General features: G+C 38.8%; 1 protein-coding gene across 4 annotated transcripts in view; it reads right to left on the reverse strand.

Moving 5' to 3' along the window:
- The window catches only part of VGLL4 (vestigial like family member 4), a 155,327-nt gene that overhangs the window by 120,276 nt on the left and 13,212 nt on the right, over positions 1-21,839 (reverse strand). For 3 of the 4 annotated variants that reach the window (XM_019808804.2, XM_034658788.1, XM_019808806.2), the window contains exons 2-3: positions 21,484-21,649; positions 19,975-20,051 (exon numbers count right to left, since the gene is read on the reverse strand). In XM_019808804.2, the coding sequence (XP_019664363.1) occupies positions 19,975-20,038 (64 nt within the window). In that variant the 5' untranslated portion in view covers positions 20,039-20,051; positions 21,484-21,649. Of the gene's footprint in view, positions 1-19,974; positions 20,052-21,483; positions 21,653-21,839 lie in introns of all 4 variants that reach the window. The other variant, XM_019808805.2, reaches the window with a different exon arrangement.

The raw sequence follows: 21,839 nt of genomic DNA on the forward strand, positions 1-21,839 counted from the left end.
CCCTTAATAAAATTCTAAATAGAACGTGCATGATTAACTCCCAATAGTCAATTTAATGTTCACCTGTGCCAAAAGAGAATACTGGAAAGGATACGCACTATGAAGTCAGTGAAGTCTGATTTCCCACTCTGCCATGAACTGGCTATGAGATGACAAAGTCCTCATTTCTGCCAAACCAGATGATACCTCCACGTCATTACTTAGCACGGCATCTGACATGCCAGAAGCATTCAATAAATATTTACTGAATGGACAGATGGAAGGGTGGAATTACTGTGAGGACTGCATGTAGAAATGCACACATCATTGCAATAGGTGCTCAGTACATGGCAGCATCCTTCCCTACCCGTCCTTCCACCATCTCCCCTTTCTTACCCTTTCCAGGGCTCACCTGCCTTGCTCTTATCTGCTATGATTCTCTCTCCCTCACGGATGATCCCTTCCCATGGAGTCAACTGTTATTCTTTCTGGAATAAATTCCAAATGCACACTTCTAGAAATGATAACCTGACCAGATACCAACAATGTTTTGTCATCTTTCCCCCAGAATTAGCTTTCCTTCTAAACTTCTCTTTTTTTCTCAACCAAGCAACCAAAACTGAGCACCTACTCATAAATTCTATGTTGTGCTGGGCTGAGAATATAGAATCCTACCATCAAGAATTTCACATGTACTTGGAAATAATAAACTAACGACATGTAAAACAATAAATAGAAAACAGTAGTGATTCGTTCCATGTATCAAAAGTTTACTTAAAGGGGGGCGCCTGGGTGGCACAGTGGTTAAGCATCTGCCTTCGGCTCAGGGCGTGATCCCAGTGTTATGGGATCCAGCCCCACATCAGGCTCCTCTGCTATGAGCCTGCTTCTTCCTCTCCCACTCCCCCTGCTTGTGTTCCCTCTCTCACTGGCTGTCTCTATCTCTGTTGAATGAATAAATCAATCAATCAATCTTTAAAAAAAAAAAGAAGTTTACTTAAGGGCACCTAGGTGGCTCGCTCAGTGGGTTAAACATCCGGCTTCAGCTTAGGTCATAATCTCGGGGTCCTGGTATTGACCCCCATGTTGGGCTCCCTGCTCAATGAGAAGTCTGCTTCTCCCTCTCCCCCTCCCCCTGCTCACGTGCTTGTGCTCTCTCTCTCTCAAATAAATAAAAATCTTTTTTAAAAAAACTTAATAAATGTTTAAACATTTCAGGAATATACAATTCTCATGTACTTTAGTCAGAAGAGAATTCTCCATTTGGAGCCCAGTATATCTTTCTTTCTTCTTTCATTAATGAGCCTGGCTCTGCTCTAGACACTAAGAGTAGAGCAGTAAATATAATACATACCATAATATCAGGCAACAGAGCATGACACTGCCCTAAGGAGGGCACAGTGCCTAGAACCTGTAATATTTTAGGGGGCCCATGAAAATGGTTTGTTTCAAAGTCAGAAGAAAATATGAACTTTTAGGCTAAAGGGAATGTTTTAATATGTAATACTAATATATTCATCTTTATGCCAATGCAGTCATAAAATATAATTGTTAGTACTTTTTTTATGAAAAAAGACACCTGCAAAGGCAAAAGTGCCTCAGACTCACGAAAGTTATACTGTGGCCCTGAGAGACATCCATACTGAGGATTGAATATGAAGAAGGAGCCAGCAATTCTGACTTGAGAGAAGAGTATGTCAGGCAGAGAGAGCAACTGATACAAAGATCTTAAAAATGGCATAATAACCGATCATACGTATGGAAAAGGGAGTATTATGACAAAGGCCTGGTTTGAACCACATGTAAAAAGAATAAAGACAACTTGGACTAAAATCAATAATGCTAAGGGATTTAGTAATTTAACCAAAGAGGTGAAAGTTCTGTACACAAAAAACTGTAAGACAATAATAAAGAAATTGATGACAAACAAAAAAATGGAAAGAGGAGTGCCTAGGCTCAGTCGGTTAAGCATCTGACTCTCGATTTCAGCTCAGGTCATGATCTCAGGGGCCTGAGATTGAGCCCCGGCATCAGGCTCCACACTGAGCATGGAGTGTGCTTGTCCCTCTCCCTCTGCTCCTCCCCCTGCTCATGTGGTCTCTCTCAAATAAGTAAATAAAATCTTTAAAAAAAAAATAGAAAGACATCTCCTCCTCACAGATTGGACGATTACTATTATTAAAATGTCCGCACTATCCAAAGCAGTCTACAGATTCAATGCGACCTCTATCAAAATTCCAATGGCATGTCTCACAGATATAGAAAAAAAAATCCTAAAATTTGTATGGAACCACAAAAGACCCTGAATAGCCAAAACAATATTGAGAAAGAACAAAGCTGGAGGCATCACACTTCCTGATTTCAAACTATACTCGAAAGCTATAGTAATCAAAACAGTAAGGTACTGCATAAAAACAGACACCTAGGCCAATGAAACACAACTGAGAATCCAGAAATAAACCTATACATATACAGTCAACTAACCCATGAGAAGGACGCCAAGAATACAGACTGGGGAAGGACAGTCTCTTCAATAAATGGCATTGGATCACTGGGCATCAGGTAATTACAAATCAAAATCACAATGAGATACCACCTCACACCTGTCATTCAGAATGGCTAAAATTAACAACTCAGGAAACAACAGATGTTGGTGAGGATTCAGAAAAAGGAGAGCCCTCTTAAGACTCTTAGTGGGAATGCAAACTGGTGCAGCCACTCTGGAAAACAGTATGGAGGCTCCTCAAGGAGTTAAAACTAGAGCTACCCTATGACCCAGCAATCGCACTACTAGGTATTTATTCAAAGGATACAAACACAATGATTCACAGGGGCACATGCACCCCAATGTTTATAGCAGCAATGTCCACAATTTCCAAAACATGGAAAGAGCTCAAATGTCCATCCACAGATGAGTGGATAAAGAATATGTGGTATATATATACAATGGAATATTGCTCAACCATCAAAAAGAATGAAATCTTGCCGTTTGCAATGACGTGGATGGAATATTGCTCAACCATCAAAAAGAATGAAATCTTGCCATTTGCAATGACGTGGATGGAACTAGAAAATGGTATTTTCTGGGGCGCCTGGGTAGCACAGCAGTTAAGCGTCTGCCTTCAGCTCAGGGCGTGATCCTGGTGTTATGGGATCAAGTCCCCATCGGGCTCCTCTGCTATGAGCCTGCTTCTTCCTCTCCCACTCCCCCTGCTTGTGTTCCCTCTCTCGCTGGCTGTCTCTACCTCTGTCAAATAAATAAATGAAATCTTTAAAAAAGAAAAAAAAAAAAGAAAGAAAATGGTATTTTCTTTTATTCAGATCATCTTCATGTCATTCGACAGTTTTATGATTTCATGTAGGTCTTACATGTTTCTTGGTAGGTATTTTCCTAAATATTTTATATCTATGGTTGGTATGTGAATAAGACTTTTTTAGGGATAATTTCTAAATGGTTATTACAAGTGAATAATCACTTACACTGCATATGTATATCAATTATGCTAAGCAAAATAAGTCAGTCACAGAAAGACAAATATCTAATAATTTCATTCATATGTGGAATTTAAGAAACAAAACAGATGAACATAGGGGAAGGGAAGGAAAAATAAAATAAGAGGAAAACAGAGAGAGAGGCAAACCATAAGAGACTCTGAACTACAAGGAACAAACAGGGTCACTGGAGGGGAGATGTGTGAAGGATGGGGTAACGGTAATGGGCATTAAGTAGGGCACTTGAAGTAATGAGCACTGGTGTTGTATGCTGAAGAATCACTAAATTCTACCCTGAAACTAATAATACACTATATGTTAATTAAATTGAATTTAAATTTAAAAAATTTTAAATAAAATAAAATAAATGGTATTGGGAAAACTGCAAATCCACATGCAAAATAATGAACTGGATCCTTATCTCATTCATACCATATACAAAAATCAACTCAAAATGGATTAAAGACTTAAATATAAAAACTGAAACCATAAAACTCCTAAAAGAAAATACAGGGGGAAGGCTCTTTGATATTAGTCTTGTCAATGATTTTTTTGGATGTGACACCAAAAGCACAACAAACAAAAGCAAAAATAAACAAGCAGAATTGCATCAAACTAAAAAGCTTCTGCACTGAGAAAGGAAAATCAACAAAATGAAAAGGCAAGGCCATAGAATAGGGAAAAAAATTGCAAACTATATATCTGATAAGGCATTGACATTCAAAATATATGAGGAATTCATACAACTCAGTAGCAAAAACAAAACAAAAAGCAAATTATCTGATCAAAACATGGGCAAAGAATTTGAATATTTTTCCAAAGAAGATATACAAATAACAAACAGATACATGAAAAGGGGCTCAACATCAACTAATAACCAGGGAAATGCAAATCAAAACCACAATGAAATACCACTTCACATGTGTTAGGATGACTTTTATCAAAAAGACAAGATAACAAATACTGGCAAGGACATGGAGAAAAGGAAACCCTTGTATAACTGTTGCCAGGAATGTAAACTGGTACAGCCTCTATGGAAAACAGCATGGAGTTTCCTCAAAAAACTAAAAATAGAACTACTGTATGATCCAGCAATCCCACTTCAGGGTATATACACTAAGGAAATGAAAACAGCATCTGGAAGACATACCTGCCCTCCCATGTTCACCGCAACCTTATTTACAACGGCCAAGACAGGGAAACCACCTAAGTGTCTATCAGCGGACGACTGGATAAAGAAAATGTAGGGTGAATATGTATACAGTGGAGCATTATTCGTACACGCACATGCACAAAAAGAAGAAAATCCTGCCATTCGTGACAACATGGATGAAGCAGAAGGACATGCTAAGTGAAATAAACCATAGACAAATATTGTATGATCTCCCTTACACATGAAACCTAAAAAAGTCAAACCCATAGAAACAGAGAGTAGAAAATTAATTGCCAGGGGTGGGGGGCGAAATGGGGAGATGCTGGTCAAAGGGCACAAATGTTCGGTTAACAGATTAATAAGTTCTGAGGATCTAATGTACAGCACAGTGACTACAGGTGAAAATACTGTACTCTACACTTGGAATTTGCTAACAGAGATCTTAAGTGTTCACTCCACCTACACACAAAAAAATTGCTAATGTGAGATGACAGATGTACTAATGAACTTGACTGTGGTAATCACTTACACTGCATATGTATATCAAACCATCATGCTGTACATCTTACGTATACAAAGTTTTGTCAATTATATCTCAATAAATCTGGAGAAAAAATAAAGGACATGATATATGAAATAGATGAGAAAAGGAGGCATAAAATTGATTAAAGAAGAAACTTAAAGGAAACATGGTAACTTCTTTCAATTTTCCCAGGGATGGATACTGGAACAATTCTAAGGATTGGAAGAGGTATTTTGAGTAGCTGGGAGAAGTGTGTCTAAAGAGAGAGTTATAGGGATGCAGATTTTCACTCAGTAAGAGTGCTTTAGGGGTGCCTGGGTGCCTCAGTCCATTAATCATCTCACTTTGGCTCAGGTCCTGGGGTTGAGCTCAGCAGGGAGTCTGCTTCTCCCTCTGCCCCTCCCCCTGCTCATGCACTCGCCCTCTCTCCCTCTCTCTCAAATAAATAAAATCTTAAAAATAATAATAATAAGTGCTCTAACTCCTCTAAGTGTTCAACACTGACAGTGCGATCACATAATAAACTCTCCATCTCTTACGTTCAAGCAGAGGACAGAGAGCTAAATAGCAGGAATATTGCAGAGGGCACCCATGCATTAGAAAGAAGGTTGAACGAGAGAATAATCAAGGTCCTCACCATCCCAGTAATCCTAAATTAGCATCTGTTTGCACAGAGGTCTGCTATAAGCTCGGTTCATCAGAAATCAGCCTGAGACAGAATCAAGTGGCAAGACCTGCTAGGACTTCACAGGAACCCAACTTCTCCTTCTGCTCCCATGTGCTTCCCTTCCCCCACAGGGATAATCCTGACAGCACCCCCCCAAACTTCCTGCACATTATCTCCATCTATCCCATGAAATTTGATTTGACTGTAAAATGATTTTGTTGCTATGGACTGCAGTTTTAAAAAGTTTAATAAATACTGCTCTAGTTATCCCAATGCCAATATTACTGCATTTTAATGACTTTATAGTAATACAATTTATAGAGTTTTTTAGTGCCTGATATAGCAAATCCCTTCCTTCCTCACCCTTTATTTTTAAAACATTTTGACATAAACTTTAGAATCAGCTTATCAATTTAAAAATTACACTCGATATTCTGATTAGGATCATACTGAATTATGGAATCTGATTAGGGTTACATAGATTAAAATGAATGTAACTGGGGCGCCTGGGTGGCACAGCGGTTAAGCGTCTGCCTTCGGCTCAGGGCGTGATCCCAGCGTTATGGGATCGAGCCCCACATCAGGCTCCTCTGCTATGAGCCTGCTTCTTCCTCTCCCACTCTCCCTGCTTGTGTTCCCTCTCTCGCTGGCTGTCTCTATCTCTGTCAAATAAATAAATAAAATCTTTAAAAAAAATAAAAATAAAAAATAAAATAAAATGAATGTAACTGACATCTTTATGTGACTGAATCTTTCTACTCAGCAATATGGTATTTTCTTTTATTCAGATCATCTTCATGTCATTCGACAGTTTTATGATTTCTTCATGTAGGTCTTACATGTTTCTTGTTAGGTATTTTCCTAAACATTTTATATCTATGGTTGGTACGTGAATAAGACTTTTTTGGGGATAATTTCTAACTGGTTATTACAAGTGAATACAGATAATATTGGTTTTTTTCAATCCTCCTCTTATAAACACCACATTAGTTAAGTCTTTTATTAGTTCTAGTAGTTTTTTCCCCATTACAATATGATTTTTCTAGTAAACTATTTATAAACATCTGAAAATTAAAGCTTTGCCTATACCTTTCAGTTTTTAAAAATTCACTAGCCAGAATTCAATCTCTATCAAAATACCAACAGCATTTTTCACAGAACTAGAACAATTCTAAAATTTATATGGAATCACAAAAGACTCTGAAGAGCCAAAGCAATCCTGAAAAAGAAAAACAAACTGCAAGTATCACAGTCCCAGATTTCAAGTTATATTACAAAGCTGTAGTAAACAAAACAGTATGAGACAGGCACAAAAACAGACACATAGATCAATGAAAAAGAACAGAAAACCCAGAAATAAACCCACAATTGTATGGTCAATTAATCTTCAACAAAAGAGGCAAGAACATGCAATGGGGTAAAAAATCTCTTCAATAAATGCTGTTGGGTAAACTGAACAGCTACATGCAAAAGAATGAAACTGGACCACTTTCCTACACCCTACACAAAAATAAACTCAAAATGAATTAAAGGCCTAAATATAAGACCTGAAACCATTAAAATCCTAGAAAAGAGCACAGATAGTAATTTCTCTGACATCAGCCGTAGCAACATTCTTCTAGATATGACTCCTGAAGCAAGGGAAATAAAAGCAAAAATAAACAACTGGGACTTCAACAAAATAAAAAGCTACTGCACAGCAAAGAAACAATCAACAAAACTAAAAAGCAACCTACTAAAGGGAGAAGATATTTGCAAATTATCCAATAAAGGGTTAGTACCCAAAATATATAAAGAATTTACACCAGAGAAACAAATAATCCAATTAAAAAATGGGGAGAAGACATGAACAGACATTTCTCAAAGAAGACATCCAGATGGCCAAAAGACACCTGGAAAGGCATTCAACATCACTCGTCATCAGGAAATGTAAATCGAAACTACAATGAGATATCACCTCACACGGGTCAGAATGGCTAAAATAAAAAACACAAGAAACAGCAAGTGTTGGTGAAGATGTGGAGACAAAGGAAACCTTGTGCACTGGTGGTGGGAATGCAAACTGTTGTTGCAGAAAACGGTATGGAGGTTTCTCAAAAAATTAAAAATAGAACTACCCTATGATCCAGTGGTCGCACTACTGGGTATTCACCCAAAAAAATACAGAAACACTTTCAAAGGGATACATGCATACCTATGTTTACTCCAGCATTAATTACAATAGCCAAATATGGAAGCAGCCCACTGTCCATCGATAGATAAATGGATAAAGAGGACGTAGGGTGTGTGTGTGTGGGGGGGTGACAGAGTATTATCCAGCCATAAAAAAAGAATGAAACCTTGCCATTTGCAACAACACAGATGAAGCTAGAGAGTATAATGCTAAGCAAAATAAGTCAGAGAAAGAAACCCATATGATTTTGCTTGTATATGGAATTTAAGAAACAAAATAAATGAGCAAAGGAAAAAAAGAGAGAGACAAACCAAAAAGACTTAACTACAGAGAACAAACTGATGGCTGGCTACCAGAAGGGAGGTGGGTGGGGGGGATAGATGAAAGAGGCAAAGGGGATTAAGAACACACTTATGATGAGCACTGAGTAATACACAGAATTGCTGAATCACTATATGGTACACCTGAAACTAATATAAGACTGTATATTAACTATACTGGAGCTAAAATAAAAATAAAAACTGGAAAAAAAAACTGAAAAAAAATTCATGAGTTAGAACTTCTAGTTCAATGCTATTTGAGGTGTCTTGCTCCTGACTTAAACTGTTTCATCATTAAACATATTGATCATAGGTTTCTAGGGGGTAACTTTTATCAATGTAAGAAAGTTTCTTTTGATTCATATTATGCTAAGTTTTTATCATATACTGATGCTGAATTTCATCAAATACTTTTTGAATTTCTGTCATGAACATTACATGGGTTTTTCTTCTTTTAATCTACTAAAGTAACAGAAATAATTGATTGCATTGTAAGAGTTCCTGTTACTGACCTATCCTTGCATGCCTGTGATGCAAACAACTTACTTGGACATATGGTATGTTACTCTTTTAACACACTGCTAGATCGAACTTTTTAATATTTAATTTAGGGGCTTCATATCTGTGTTAGAAGGGAAACTGATTTATACACATATGCTTTGTGCCCTCCTTGTCCACTGTTGGCATCATCGTTATACTGCCCTTACAGATGGAGTTAGAAAGTGCTCTACACACTAGAAAAGTGTTATAGGGAGATTTGTTTCTTGAAGGTTTGATAAAATTCACTTATAAAATCATCTGGGCCTCAAATCCCTGACTACCTCTTCAATTTTTCCTATTACCATTGACCAGTTCAGGTTTTCTGCCTGTGATTCAAATAAAATCATCCACTTCACCCACGTTTTTCATTGTTTTATGTGTATATGTATTTGACTATTACTCTCAACTATACTCATTATAATGCCCCTTTTGTCATCTCTAATGTTCTATAATTGCATATATTCTCTTTTCCCTAATCAAATTCACCAAAGATTTATGTAACTTATTGGCCTATTAAAAAAAAAAACAGTTGTTTTATCATATAAGTTTATTGAGTTTCATTTTTATTTATAAAAATAAAAGCAGAGATCAATTCTTTTCTTTCTACTTCGGCGTTAGCATTACTACTACTATTACTATTATTATTTTGGTTGTTCACTGGGCCCATTAATTTCCAATTTTTCTAATAAATGCATCTTTTCTGCACTTTTTTTTGGCCTCATCCTACCAGAACTTCCATCTAATGGATGTTTTAGATCTCTAGTACTCCCTAAGTTCCTTGTGATATTCTGCAAAATTTTATTGCCTACCTTACAGATCACTAAATTTGTCTTTAATCATACCCACCCGATTCTCAAGCTGATGTATTTAATCTTTTAAGTTCAATAACCCTATTTTAAATACCCATGAACTTCACTGCAGAAATATTTTTTCATAGCAGGCTATCATCTAACATATTCACTACCTCAAATCTTTTTGAAGATACCAACTAACATGTTTTTAGCTTGTCCTACATTCCCTGAAGTCTGCTTACTCTGGGTCTTTCTTTCATCCTATTTGTTTTCCTTGAACGTGGGATGATCCTTTGATATTCATTCACACTTCAGGAGAAAAGACAAGGTCAATCAACAAGGGCAGCTAATGCACGTCTCTGGGCGAGCTAGCCTTGGGTCTCTCCTTGGGGAGGGGCAACTGGAGGCTCCATGTAAGAGTAGAAAGGGTGTCCAGTGACCTAGACGTGCTTTAGGGTGTATGCGTGGGAACCAGCAAGACAGCAGGCTGGGAGACAAACACAAACCTGCGGAAATAAGAAAGTCTTTCCTCCAGCAGTGAAAGATTTTTGTAGACACCGCCTACAGGAAAGCTTACATTGCCTTGCCCACCCTTCTTTTTGTGGGGGGCGCCCACGCTGATCTTAAGCTCTACTCTGCTCCTCTCAGATCCCTACACCCACTGGAGGAATCCTCCCAAAACAGAGTGTTCACTTTCTTCAGAGCACAGTTCCCAGTTCTTTGCCAGAGGGTCATTGTCATAAATACAGTACTTGAGTTTCCTGAATTTGGCTCTCGGGCCCCTTCCTGTAAGTAGCAGTTAGTCACTGTAAGCTCTGCTTTTAAGTCCATTTCCTTCTGCACCTGTGTTTTGGGTTATGATTTTTTATTTTTGTTTTTATTTCCTTTAGTCAATCTAATCCAATCTGTTTTCAGTTTTCCACGAATTCTTCCTATTTTGGTCTACTAAAGGTAGGCACCTTTTCTGGTTTTCTAACAGTGTAACAGATTTTTTTTTAAATGTCTGTATTTTGTTATTTTAAAGAATTTTTATTAAGAGGGGATCTAAAGGCATGTGTTCAGGTTGCCATTTTAACCCCAAAATCCAGTTTGTCCTCCTGAGTTCCTAGATGAAATATTCCTTTGTAATTTAAACTTTTATTTGAAGCACCCCAACTAGCACTTTGCTAAGGAAAAGAAAAATCATTCTTCTCAACCCTTGCTTACTAGTGAACAAAACAGATTTCTGCTTTGTCAAGTTCATTAAAAAAGTGACTACAATCCAGTTAAACATGGCAATTTCCATGAAAGAAATGACATTTAAGCAATATTTTTCCAAGGGAGAAAAAAAAACATATATAAGTTTGTGAGAAAGGTGGCCCTACAGAAGAAAATGGGAACTTCCCCAGATTTCAAATGGAAAGATTGATTCATTTCGTTTATAAGGAATCAAGAGTTTGATCCAATAAAAAGGCAGATACAACAAATCTAAAGCCACTAAGGATGTAACAGTTTGATCTTTCAAAGTTGATGCTATTTCCCTAAAAGTGTAAACCCAAACGTATTGCTTTTGCAAATTACATCCACAGCCAGTATCAAGTCAATAAGTATTTCATAAGCATGTGACATAAATCTTTAAGAAAGCAAAACAGGGTGAAGCAAAGATGTGGCCTCCATCTTTTAACAGAAAATCTGAATATACACACATATGCATTCCATATTAAGTTACTGAGAGATACCAGGAAGTGGTTCAACATTGAATACCACTGTTTTCAGCTTTTAAAATTGCTATAGTAATTCACAACTACAATGAGAGGAGTTGAGAAGCTCATGTAGATTGCTTTTTTAAAAAAATCTACTATTATTTTAGGCTATATTAATAGAAGTATTGAAACTAGACCAGAAAGCACATACTACATAGATACTCACAGATCTGATCTTGGCAAGGAAATAACTGTTTCACATGGAATTTTAAAAATCTACACATTTTACATAAAAAGCCAGGATTCAGTTGGCCTTGAAGAATCAGAAAATTTACAAATCCAGCCACACATTCCCAGGTAAAAGGAGTCACGGGGAGCCCATGTGGGCTGGTAAATGTTAACAACTGGCTCTGCTGGGAGGAAAGACCAAACAAGCCCCAATGCAGTGTAAATACTCCCACTGCAAGTTCCCAGCACGATGTCGTGAGCTGAGACCTGCATAGCCGGCTCCCACCAGCCAGCTCTGACATGACAGTGACTAGAGCTGGGTGGCTGCCTCCTGAAAAGGGGTAAAGAGCCCTGTGTTCTCAGGATTCCCCTGCTCCCTACAGTCTTACACACGGCTGCTTCCAGCACTGGCACCAGTCTCCCCCCCACTCCCTCTGTCCCTCCATCCCAAAGAACTCCAGATCAAAGCCAGTACCAGGCACACTATACCCGGACCACACACAAAAATCATTGTTTCCATCTGAATGTACCTATTATAAGAGGGTCATGGAGGAGCCAGAGGTGGCAGAGGAGACAGTGACTCCCAGCGGTGAGTTCAGAAGGCCTATTCCACAGAGAACGGCTGCAGGTGCTGGGGACGTGTGGAAAAGATCCCACTCGGGGCAGCGAGTCTTGAGATGCAGCAAGGGAAAGAGGGAACATGCTGGGAAGCAAAAGGGACACTGAGGAAGATGGGCATCAAATGAAAAAGTAAGTACTTCATCTCAGGATTCTTGAGTCTGACATTTTAAATTGAATTACAAATGACATTAAAATAGCTCATTACATTTTTTTGTGTATTAAAGGAAAGCACGGATTTCTAAAGACTGAGAAATACTGGTTTAAAGGAAACACAATACACCACCCTCAAGTGGCTAAAGAGCTATTGTGGGGAAGAATCTATCCCACACCCATTATGCTAATTAACAAGCCATTATTTTCACCAGTGGAGATCCATTTCTAACATTTATTATGCTAATTACAGCTGATATAAAAGCACAAAAATAGCAGAGACATTTGTAGTAGCTGTCTCTGGAGGGGAGCCCTTCTGATTGTATGCCAGGTGCCTGCCCTGGGAGGCAAACTTTGATTAAAGCAGCTGACCACACCTAGAGTGTCTTAAGTTAGCACATAAATTCTCTCCCACTGTGTGTTTTATGAACTTTTTAAAAGTAAAAATAAACTTCTGGGAGATGATATTTTCAATGCCATTGTTCACAAAAGGGGAAATAATTGAAAGCACAAAGCATATTATTAGTGACTCTAACCTTTAGAAAGGGCAGTAAATTCAGTCCTTATTTCGAAAATCCAAAGGAGGCTCGGGAACATGGAGTCCGAGGAAGAGGCAAGCTCCCCCAAGGCCTCATGCCTCCCTCCCCTGGAGTCCGCCACATTCCCCCAACCACAGGTGACACTCAGTTGGTAAGGCTCCTTTGGCAATCATGGCATGTGACCACACATGAAGGCACCGAGAGAAGGGACACAGTTTGAGCTTTTTTTTTTTTTTTTAACACTTTAATCTTGAATTAGGCATCGAACTTTTTCAAGTTTAATTTTTTTTCTGCCACTTCCACTCAGCCTACTGCAAAGGTTCCTGTTAATAACCATCGAATGAAAATGTTTCACCAACTACTAATTATTATCAAGTGGAATATAGTACTCCGTTCAATTTGTACATTATTAGTAGTAATAGTGATAATTATAATGAGTCATTTTTGCTAGTGTTAAATTAATTCCTTAGAGATGAGCCTTTCACTACAGCGGTAACTTTATTACCAACAGATGTTTATTAAATGCCAACCATATGCATCAAACAGCACATGCTTGGAATACAAAACGGTATGGAACAGAATCCTTGCCTTGAGCAAGTCTAGGATCTAACAGACGCACAGAATCTTAGGTCAGCAAGTGTGGCCACCCACCCACTGCCTAGGCTCTCCTACAACGACTCTGAACAGTGGTTATCTCGTCTCAACTTGAACACTTTGGCAATAAGGGATCGTTACTTCGTGAGGCTGCCCATACCCATCAGAGCGTCTTGACTGAAAGATATTTACTGGAAAAGAAGGCTCCATGTAAAGAGTTCTGTGGCTGTGAGCATCTGAGCCATGGACACACACGGCAGAGCCCCTGAGGCTCTTGAATATGTGCCACCACCCCTCCTAGCATTTGGCTGATTACAGCTACTTAATACCCATGAAATGCTATTTCACTGGTTGGGAAACATTTTCCAAAGAAAAACCTCTTAGCTAACTTATTAGTGAAGGCAGAATATACAGAAGTTTCGTACGTATGTATGTATGTATATATGCATGCATGCATTCATTCATTCAGCAGTCCAGTCTTCAGTGCCCTCTCTCTGGAAGACATACAGCAGACAAATTAAGGGCTTAGGCTTTGGAGTCAGTCTGCCTGAGTTCAAATCTCAGCACTGCCACTACCAGCTAAGGATTCTTATTTATTAGTATAATAAATTACTATAATTAGTACCCAAATTATTTAAACTCTGTAAGCCTCAGTTCCCTTATCTATAAAATGGAACTAATTATAATAGCTACTTAATAGGGTTTTCCTGAGAACTAAATGAGATAATACAGTGATTACACTGAGGCCCACAGACAAAGCTTGGAAGTCTGTGAATAATTTTTACTTGTGTTGTTATTTCAATGAGAATCTTTTTAAAAACCTGATATAGGGGCGCCTGGGTGGCACAGCGGTTAAGCGTCTGCCTTCGGCTCAGGGCGTGATCCGGCGTTATGGGATCGAGCCCCCACATCAGGCTCCTCCTCTGTGAGCCTGCTTCTTCCTCTCCCACTCCCCCTGTGTGTTCCCTCTCTCACTGGCTGTCTCTATCTCTGTCGAATAAATAAATAAAATCTTTAAAAAAAAAAAAACAAAACCTGATATAAGCAGAGTCAGCTGACTGGCTCAGTCAGGAGAGCATGCGACTCTTGTTTTCCAAGTCGTGAGTTCGAGCCCCCTGTTGGGCATGGAGTTTACTTTATAAAAAGAAAATCTGGGGGAAAAAAAAAAATCAGACATTTATTATACAACCAGGTAGTGGCACATGATTTCAAAGACCTGTTTGCATTTCTTCCTGGTCTAATGAGAAAAGGACAGAAATAAGCCTAATATGAAATTTAAACATTCGCACTAAGAGAAAGCCAACTTACGTCACCACCATCTGTACGATGAAGTATTTTATAAGAATTTGCAAAGATAAATGTGGGGAAGAAACTGTGTCAAAGGACACGTAGCAGTACAGGCACCGTGACACCGAAGAATCAAAGTCAGCACGGAAGCAGGACCACGCTAGAGGAACAGGCTTTACTGGAGCAGATTACTATCTATTGCATCACGGCTAACTTTTATGGCTATAATTAAATTATATATTCGTATTCTGGTTATGAAATTGCAAAAGAACTATATGCATAAAGATTTCATGCCTAGTTTTACGCTTATATATATTTAAGTAACATTTTAATAAAGATAACCATATTGTGATTATGCAAGAGAATGTTCTCATTTGTAGGAAATACATAACTAAAGTACTTAGGAGTAAAGAGGCATGATATCTCCTACTCTCAAGTGTTTCAGGAAAAATAATCTGCATATATATACGTCTATGTATATACGAATATATGCACATATATATGAGAGAGACAACGATAGAGGAAATGGGACAAAATATAAACCACTGGTGATTTGGTTAAAGAATATAAGATAGCCAAGGTATTAGAGCACCTCAAACTTGGGAGGATCTAGCCCCTCCCAGAATTCCCCCTTAAAGATCCAGATCCAGAATTCCCCCTCCAGAGTACTACTAGACCATTAACTCAGCTGCGAGAAGGGATCCGACAACAGAATCACCTGGTAAGGCATTTTTCAGAATGCTTACAAACTCCCCTTCCTCCTCTCTTTGGGAATCACTGCCACAGTGAGCCACTGTCATGGATGGAAATGCATGGTATCCCTCTTGGGTGTTTTAAGATATGAAGGATAAAAATCACTAATGCAATGATCAAAGCTATCAAATTAGGCTACAGATGATCAGATGGGCATCCTCTCAATGGATGTCGACTAGGCAATCACAGTTTAGGGAACAAGATGGAGCTAAATAAGTTTTAACTAAAGGGGAATGACCGTTTTCTTGAGTACCTCTCTAAAATTTGGGAACAATAGAAGCTGAGAGAGGGAGGAACTGCCTTTAATAGAGTAGTCACGTTTGCTCACAAACTGGTGTGCCAAGTCCCCTAATACGCTTGAAAGAGAATATGATGATGTCATTTCTGTCTAGTCACCAATATATTCCAGCATGTCTGAATACTCTGGTATTCAGACATGCTCATGATATTTTCATGACCCATGTGTTAGTCAAGTCTTCCCAGTACCCGAAGGGAGGAGCCAGCAGCAAGTTTATCCAACAAAGGAGATATAAACCAAATCATGTTTTTTCAAGTGCAGGTCCTAATTCATCAGTGGATCCTAAAGTCTATTTAATGAGTCATGACCCAACTCTCATGTAAATAAAGTAAAATAGAAAGAACAAAACAGGCATATCACCATGCAAAGTCAGGGTAATTTTCGTTTCATGCAGCTTTTGTATCATTTATGTCAATATATCAATACAAGGGTCACAACATAAGTACTTTTTTATTCTGTGCCATGGTGAAAAATGTTTGAAAGCCGCCCTAACAGATGCTGAGAGGAAAGACAAGAGAGTAAGAGGAGAGGAAGAAAGGAACATATCAGGTGCAGATCCAGCCGATCTGCTCAAAGCAACGTGGTGGCTAAAGCACCCCTAACCTGTGCACACGGCAACCAGGTGACCCTACTGATGCAGAGGCTGGCACGATCCTGCAGGAAGGACATTCATCTGATAGAACAGTACGTGAGTGCAATCAATCATTATGTCATAATTAATCAGACAGGCTTCTTCTTTCCTTTTTAAGGCAAAATAGACCACAACCTACATACATGAAAACATCCCATGCACCTGGGGCATCAGTATCCCCCAAAAACAAAACCTTCCACTCCTGACAGTGCTTTACTTGGAAGGATTACAGTAATTTAGGATCAATTGGTCAACTTTCAATGACCTTCCACAAATGAGGAGTTCGTGAATTTCTACAAGCTGGGCACAGCAGCAAGCCTGCCACGGCTGCCTTCTCTTCCTGTTCTCTCCACATCAGTCACACCCAACCTTATCCTGCTTTTTCAGATCACAGGCATGCTCATCAGAGCAGACTGAAGAGTCCTAGCCCCCCTACCAAAATCCTCAAAACCAAAGCTACACATTTCTTAAAATTATTTTAATCTAAGTGAAGAAGTCAGCAGACACAAAGAAGATCTTATCATCGGAAGCTACACAAACAAAATTACCAAAACTATTTTGTAAACATCACAATAAAAAGAAGAATCGCGTTAAAGATGCAACAAAGTATTGTTCTAAAAAACCTCAGTGTCTTAAGTGTCCAGTCCTCAAATTTTGTTCAATTTTGACTACTAAAGAACAGACCTGGCAAAAGATTGGGGTCTTCCCGCACCAGCATTAATCACGACTGAAAGGAGAGATTCCTCCAGCACACGGAAAACGGGCAATCTCACGTTGTATTTTCATTAAGTACCTTCCAGGATTACTCTGGAGGCTGATGAAATGAATGTCTCATGAGCAGTGGAATGATTATTTTAAGTAAATGTATTCCTTCTAGGCCATCCAGATAAATGACTATTGTGTTACTACAAAACCACCATTTCACTATTGACCTCAGCTCTACAGTGTACCACTGAGATATTTCTTTTATTCTCTGCTAGTAGACATAATGAAGCCTTAAGGCTATCAGGTATTATGGACTCAAGTCCTAATAGGCACTGTTCTCTTCGAAATGCTCAAACAATAACATCTTCAAAAATGCCTGAGTTTTCAGTTCTCTGTGAGCCAAAGAGAAGACAATCATTTAGGTCACCTGCATGAGTCGGGAAACTGGTCTCAAGTAGAACATTTTCTGTTGGTAATAAGACACCCCAATCAGATTACATACACAAGACTTTTTTAAAGTGTTGAGGAGAATGCTAAGTGTAAGAGCAATGTAGAACAAAAGCTAAAATAGAATTAATCTAGGGCAGAGAAAGCTGATTCACGCTGAACAAGCCCAAGGAGGTCTTAAGAAACGTACTGGAAGACTCTGAACTTAATGCTCAACTTTGCCAATAAACTGCAAAAATTTTCACATACTTACATTACTAGATAACAAAAAATACAATGGATCCCTGGTTTTTGAGCTCTGTGCTCTTGTGGGTGGTGATGCAAAGCACACCACAGTAAGAAAGTTTCTCAAAAATGTTGCCCACATGTCAATAATGATGATTATAGACATCTTTGGACTTATTTCCTCTTCTTTAAATATAAAAATGATCCCAAGAAACTGAAATCATTCCAGAGGGATTCCAGAATCATGCCAGCCCATTCCTAAACCAATTGGAATCACCAGAGTCCAAAGAATATTCCAGAATAAAGTCTACTCTGTGATCGTTCTACCTTGCATATGCACAGATGTTACTCTGCAAATCACTTACGGCTGTGTTAAACAAGGAAAGTAAGAATTCCTCTCTCCCTTGAAATTATCATTGTTTCTATCACCAAGTATGCCGAGTGTCCTCCTATTACACATTTTACAGCCGCAAGAGTTAAGTTCATAAGCTCCATAAAGGCAGTGTGTGTCCCTTGTTCAGCTATGCATGCCCCTCATACACAAGGGTCCAATCATTGCTCACTGAATTGGTCTCCAGCCTGAACACGGTGACCCTGAAGCTGGGCTCCAGGGCTGAACCGGAGAGAGTAGCACAAAAAGAGAAGAACTTTTACTCTCTACCCCCAAGACACAAAGGGCCGTCCCAAGGTCATCAGTTCTATTTTTTTATTTGTATAAACACTATCTTGTTTTACTAATCCTAACTAAACGTGGGCATCATAAAACAAATTCAAAATACTGGCTTATAAAGTATAAAAACTTCTAAATAAACTATATTCATACTTAATGAAGCTTGTAACTAGGTATTCAAGTCAATAACACGTATTGCAATCTTAGAGGCTTAAAAGAGTTTTTTGTGGGTTAGATAAAAGCCTACCACCTGAGCTGCCTCTCCTTAGCTTGGTGTCCTTGGGAATGACACTTAACATCCCGGAGCTTCAATTTCCTTCGCAAGGGATAATTATACCACACCAAAGGGTAGTTATATCCTCCCAACAATCAAAAGCTAAGTAAATGTAAATTATGTAAGAGGTTGAAAAAAAACAAACAAAAACCCCCTCTAATTGTTATCTCATCCAATCACTAGTCTAAAGATAACCTTGCAGGAGGGTTGGTAGTAGGAGAGGGTGGGAAGATAGAGACACACTGATAACACAGAGACTAGAATAAGTCCTACCAGAAGCCAACCAAGGGCCAAGAGAGAACAGAGCATGGCAGTCGCAGTCAGGAGCTGAGAGCTAAGATAAGCACCATCTATACAATAGCTCATTGAATCCTCACAAATACCTTCTAAAGTGTTAGTAACGAGGAAACCCAGGCTTAGAGAAACGAGCGTCTTGGCTAGTGAAAAGGCAGAGCTCATATTTTAGGGACATGCACCTTCCAGCCTCTGCCAGTTCATTAAGCACTGAACTGGAAAGTAGTTCATCTTTAAGAACTTATAATGTATAAAAGCTCAACCTTAGATATTTTCTCTATTAGCATTGTAGTGCTTAGAAAAAGAACACTTAACTTCGTCCCCACGTAAAATAGCCTTTCTCGAAAATACTGTTCAGAAAGCAATTTTAACTTTGAACAAGAACGTTTAAAAACAAATATACCTTAGAATGAGCAGGAAAACCACTTTAACACATCGTAGAGTTATCTTGTGGAGGACAATGTTGTGTTCTCTTTCATCTGTCCCCCAATATTTGCTCTTTCTCACCAATGCAAATGGAATTTTCAAGACTGTTTTCCATTATATGCACTGCATATTACCTATGACAGGAATGATCCTGATTTTTTCCACCTCTAATTCTCTCCTGGTCAGTTGGTCTGTCAAGCAACACATATTTATCTAAACTTCCAGAGACACTTAAGGACTATCTCCATTCAAGAGCTGGGAAGCCAAAAAAACGACAAGACTTCTTGAGTTAACCCTTGGAGCTCCAGCATCCAAAGATGACATTTATAAGACTTACATGTTCTAGCATTGGAAAACAAAAATGAGGGTACTAAGCTGTTATCTCTGAGGAAAACAACCAAAATGAACTGCATATAACCGTAAAACCATGCAAAGAAACACAGGAGTCTATGATAATGTGGGAGACAAGAGGCCACAGGTAAAAAGCACTTTAAAACAGGTTTCCGACTTACGTTTTTCATCATCAGCGTGCACCAAAGATGCTGCCCTTGACAAAACATCCAATGGTGTCTCCATGCCTGGCTGGAGCCTAGAAAAAGAGAAGAAAGAATTTAAAAAGAATTCAAAGGACTCCTTTAGAATTCTGGTAGTTAACAATTAGAAGGAGTCCCCCACCACATGCAAATCACAATTTGGAGGATGAAATTCTTCCCGGTCTGTGAAGAAATCCAGTGGATTTGGTTCAGGCACAGATAGAGCAAAGGGTTAAATTCCATTCTGTCTACTAAGCTAAACCTTGCTGATTCCAGGAAGCAGCTAGTTTTAGAGCTAAAAGAAGGGATATTGTGAATATTCATGCCCACGTTATTTGCGCTTATAAATGTTTACGTGCGTGTATAATACATGTCCATACAGACATACCTAGTAAAAAACAGTTTTGGAACAAAGGTTGCTCTATGAACATAGCATTACCACCAGTCTGAGATTTCTGTTGTGGTGGTGTTTGTTGTTGGTTTACTAGTTTTAACAAAAGTTACTAAGATTGAACCGTTCCGTTCATTCACCTCCTCAGCCGAGAGACTCTGTATGACTGTGTCATTTAGTATATTCAATGTACTCACGAAAGGTCTGTGAATTCCAGGGCTAAGTTAAGTGGTATTTTAATTCCAATAGGAATCTTTATTTTAAAATATCATGTTTTGGAGGTGCCTGGGTGGCTCAGTTGATTAAGCATCCAACTCTTGGTTTCAGCTCAGGTCATGATCTCAGGGCTGTGAGATGAAGCCCTAAGTTTGGTTCCACAGTGGGCATGGAGCCTGCTTGGGATTCTCTCTCTCCCCCTGCCCCCCCAAAACAAATTTTTAAAAATGCTTTTAAAAATAAATAAAATATGTTTGTATGGTACTTCCAATCACCGCCATCCATCACCGATTTATCTAGTGCTGTGTTTTTTACTAAGCCTAGGTTTTATTTTAAATTCTGTTTTCTTCAATTACAGCATACCTATAAAAGCAGAGACTGCAAAAGATTCAAAGATGGTTGAAAACCTAGAAAATCAGACCCCTTTGCCCAGTTTTCCTTTTCTGGGTTATTTAAACAAGCACACACGCACACAGGCGCATACAATTATCGGAAAAATAGGCACACCCTATGAGTGCAACTTAACTACACCCTTTTAACTGAGTACCTACTGTGTACGCGCCAGTTACAGGACACGGCAGATCAGCTTGCTTTGTAATTTCATATTTCAGGTCTCCAAAGAAACATCAAGTCTTGACTGGCAACACAACTCCACTTAAAAAACATTAACTATCTACGAGGTGCTAAGGCGGGAAAATAATAAAAGGCCTGTACTTATTTTCAAAGAGTTTCCAATCTGTACAGTAGACATTCCTACAAGAATCGAGTTTAAGACAGTGTTTCCCAAAGTGTTTTGCACTGTATGTTCATATTTTATAAGAAAAAAAAATTTCAGAAGTTTGGGAAACGCTGAAATAAACCAAATTAAGCAGCTTACTTACCTTCCTGTGCTTCGAATATGCTGCTATGCCTTCCTTCCGCAGGAGGCGAAGGCAGTGGGGTAGTAGTTCTCTGTGTATGAAATCTCCCGGGGCGCCTGGCAGGCTTAGTCGGTGGACCCTGCAACTCTCAACCTCAGGGTCATGAGTTCAACGCTGGGCATGGAGCCTACTTAAAGAAAAAAAAGGAAAAAAAGAAAAAAGAGATCTCTCAAATTTCACTGGCCATTTTTTTTTATAGATTTTATTTATTTATTCGACAGAGATAGAGACAGCCAGTGAGAGAGGGAACACAAGCAGGGGGAGTGGGAGAGGGAAGAAGCAGGCTCATAGCAGAAGAGCCTGACGTGGGGCTCGAT

This window comes from Ailuropoda melanoleuca, chromosome 4 (assembly GCF_002007445.2).
Source record: "Ailuropoda melanoleuca isolate Jingjing chromosome 4, ASM200744v2, whole genome shotgun sequence".
Taxonomy (NCBI): Eukaryota; Metazoa; Chordata; class Mammalia; order Carnivora; family Ursidae; genus Ailuropoda; species Ailuropoda melanoleuca.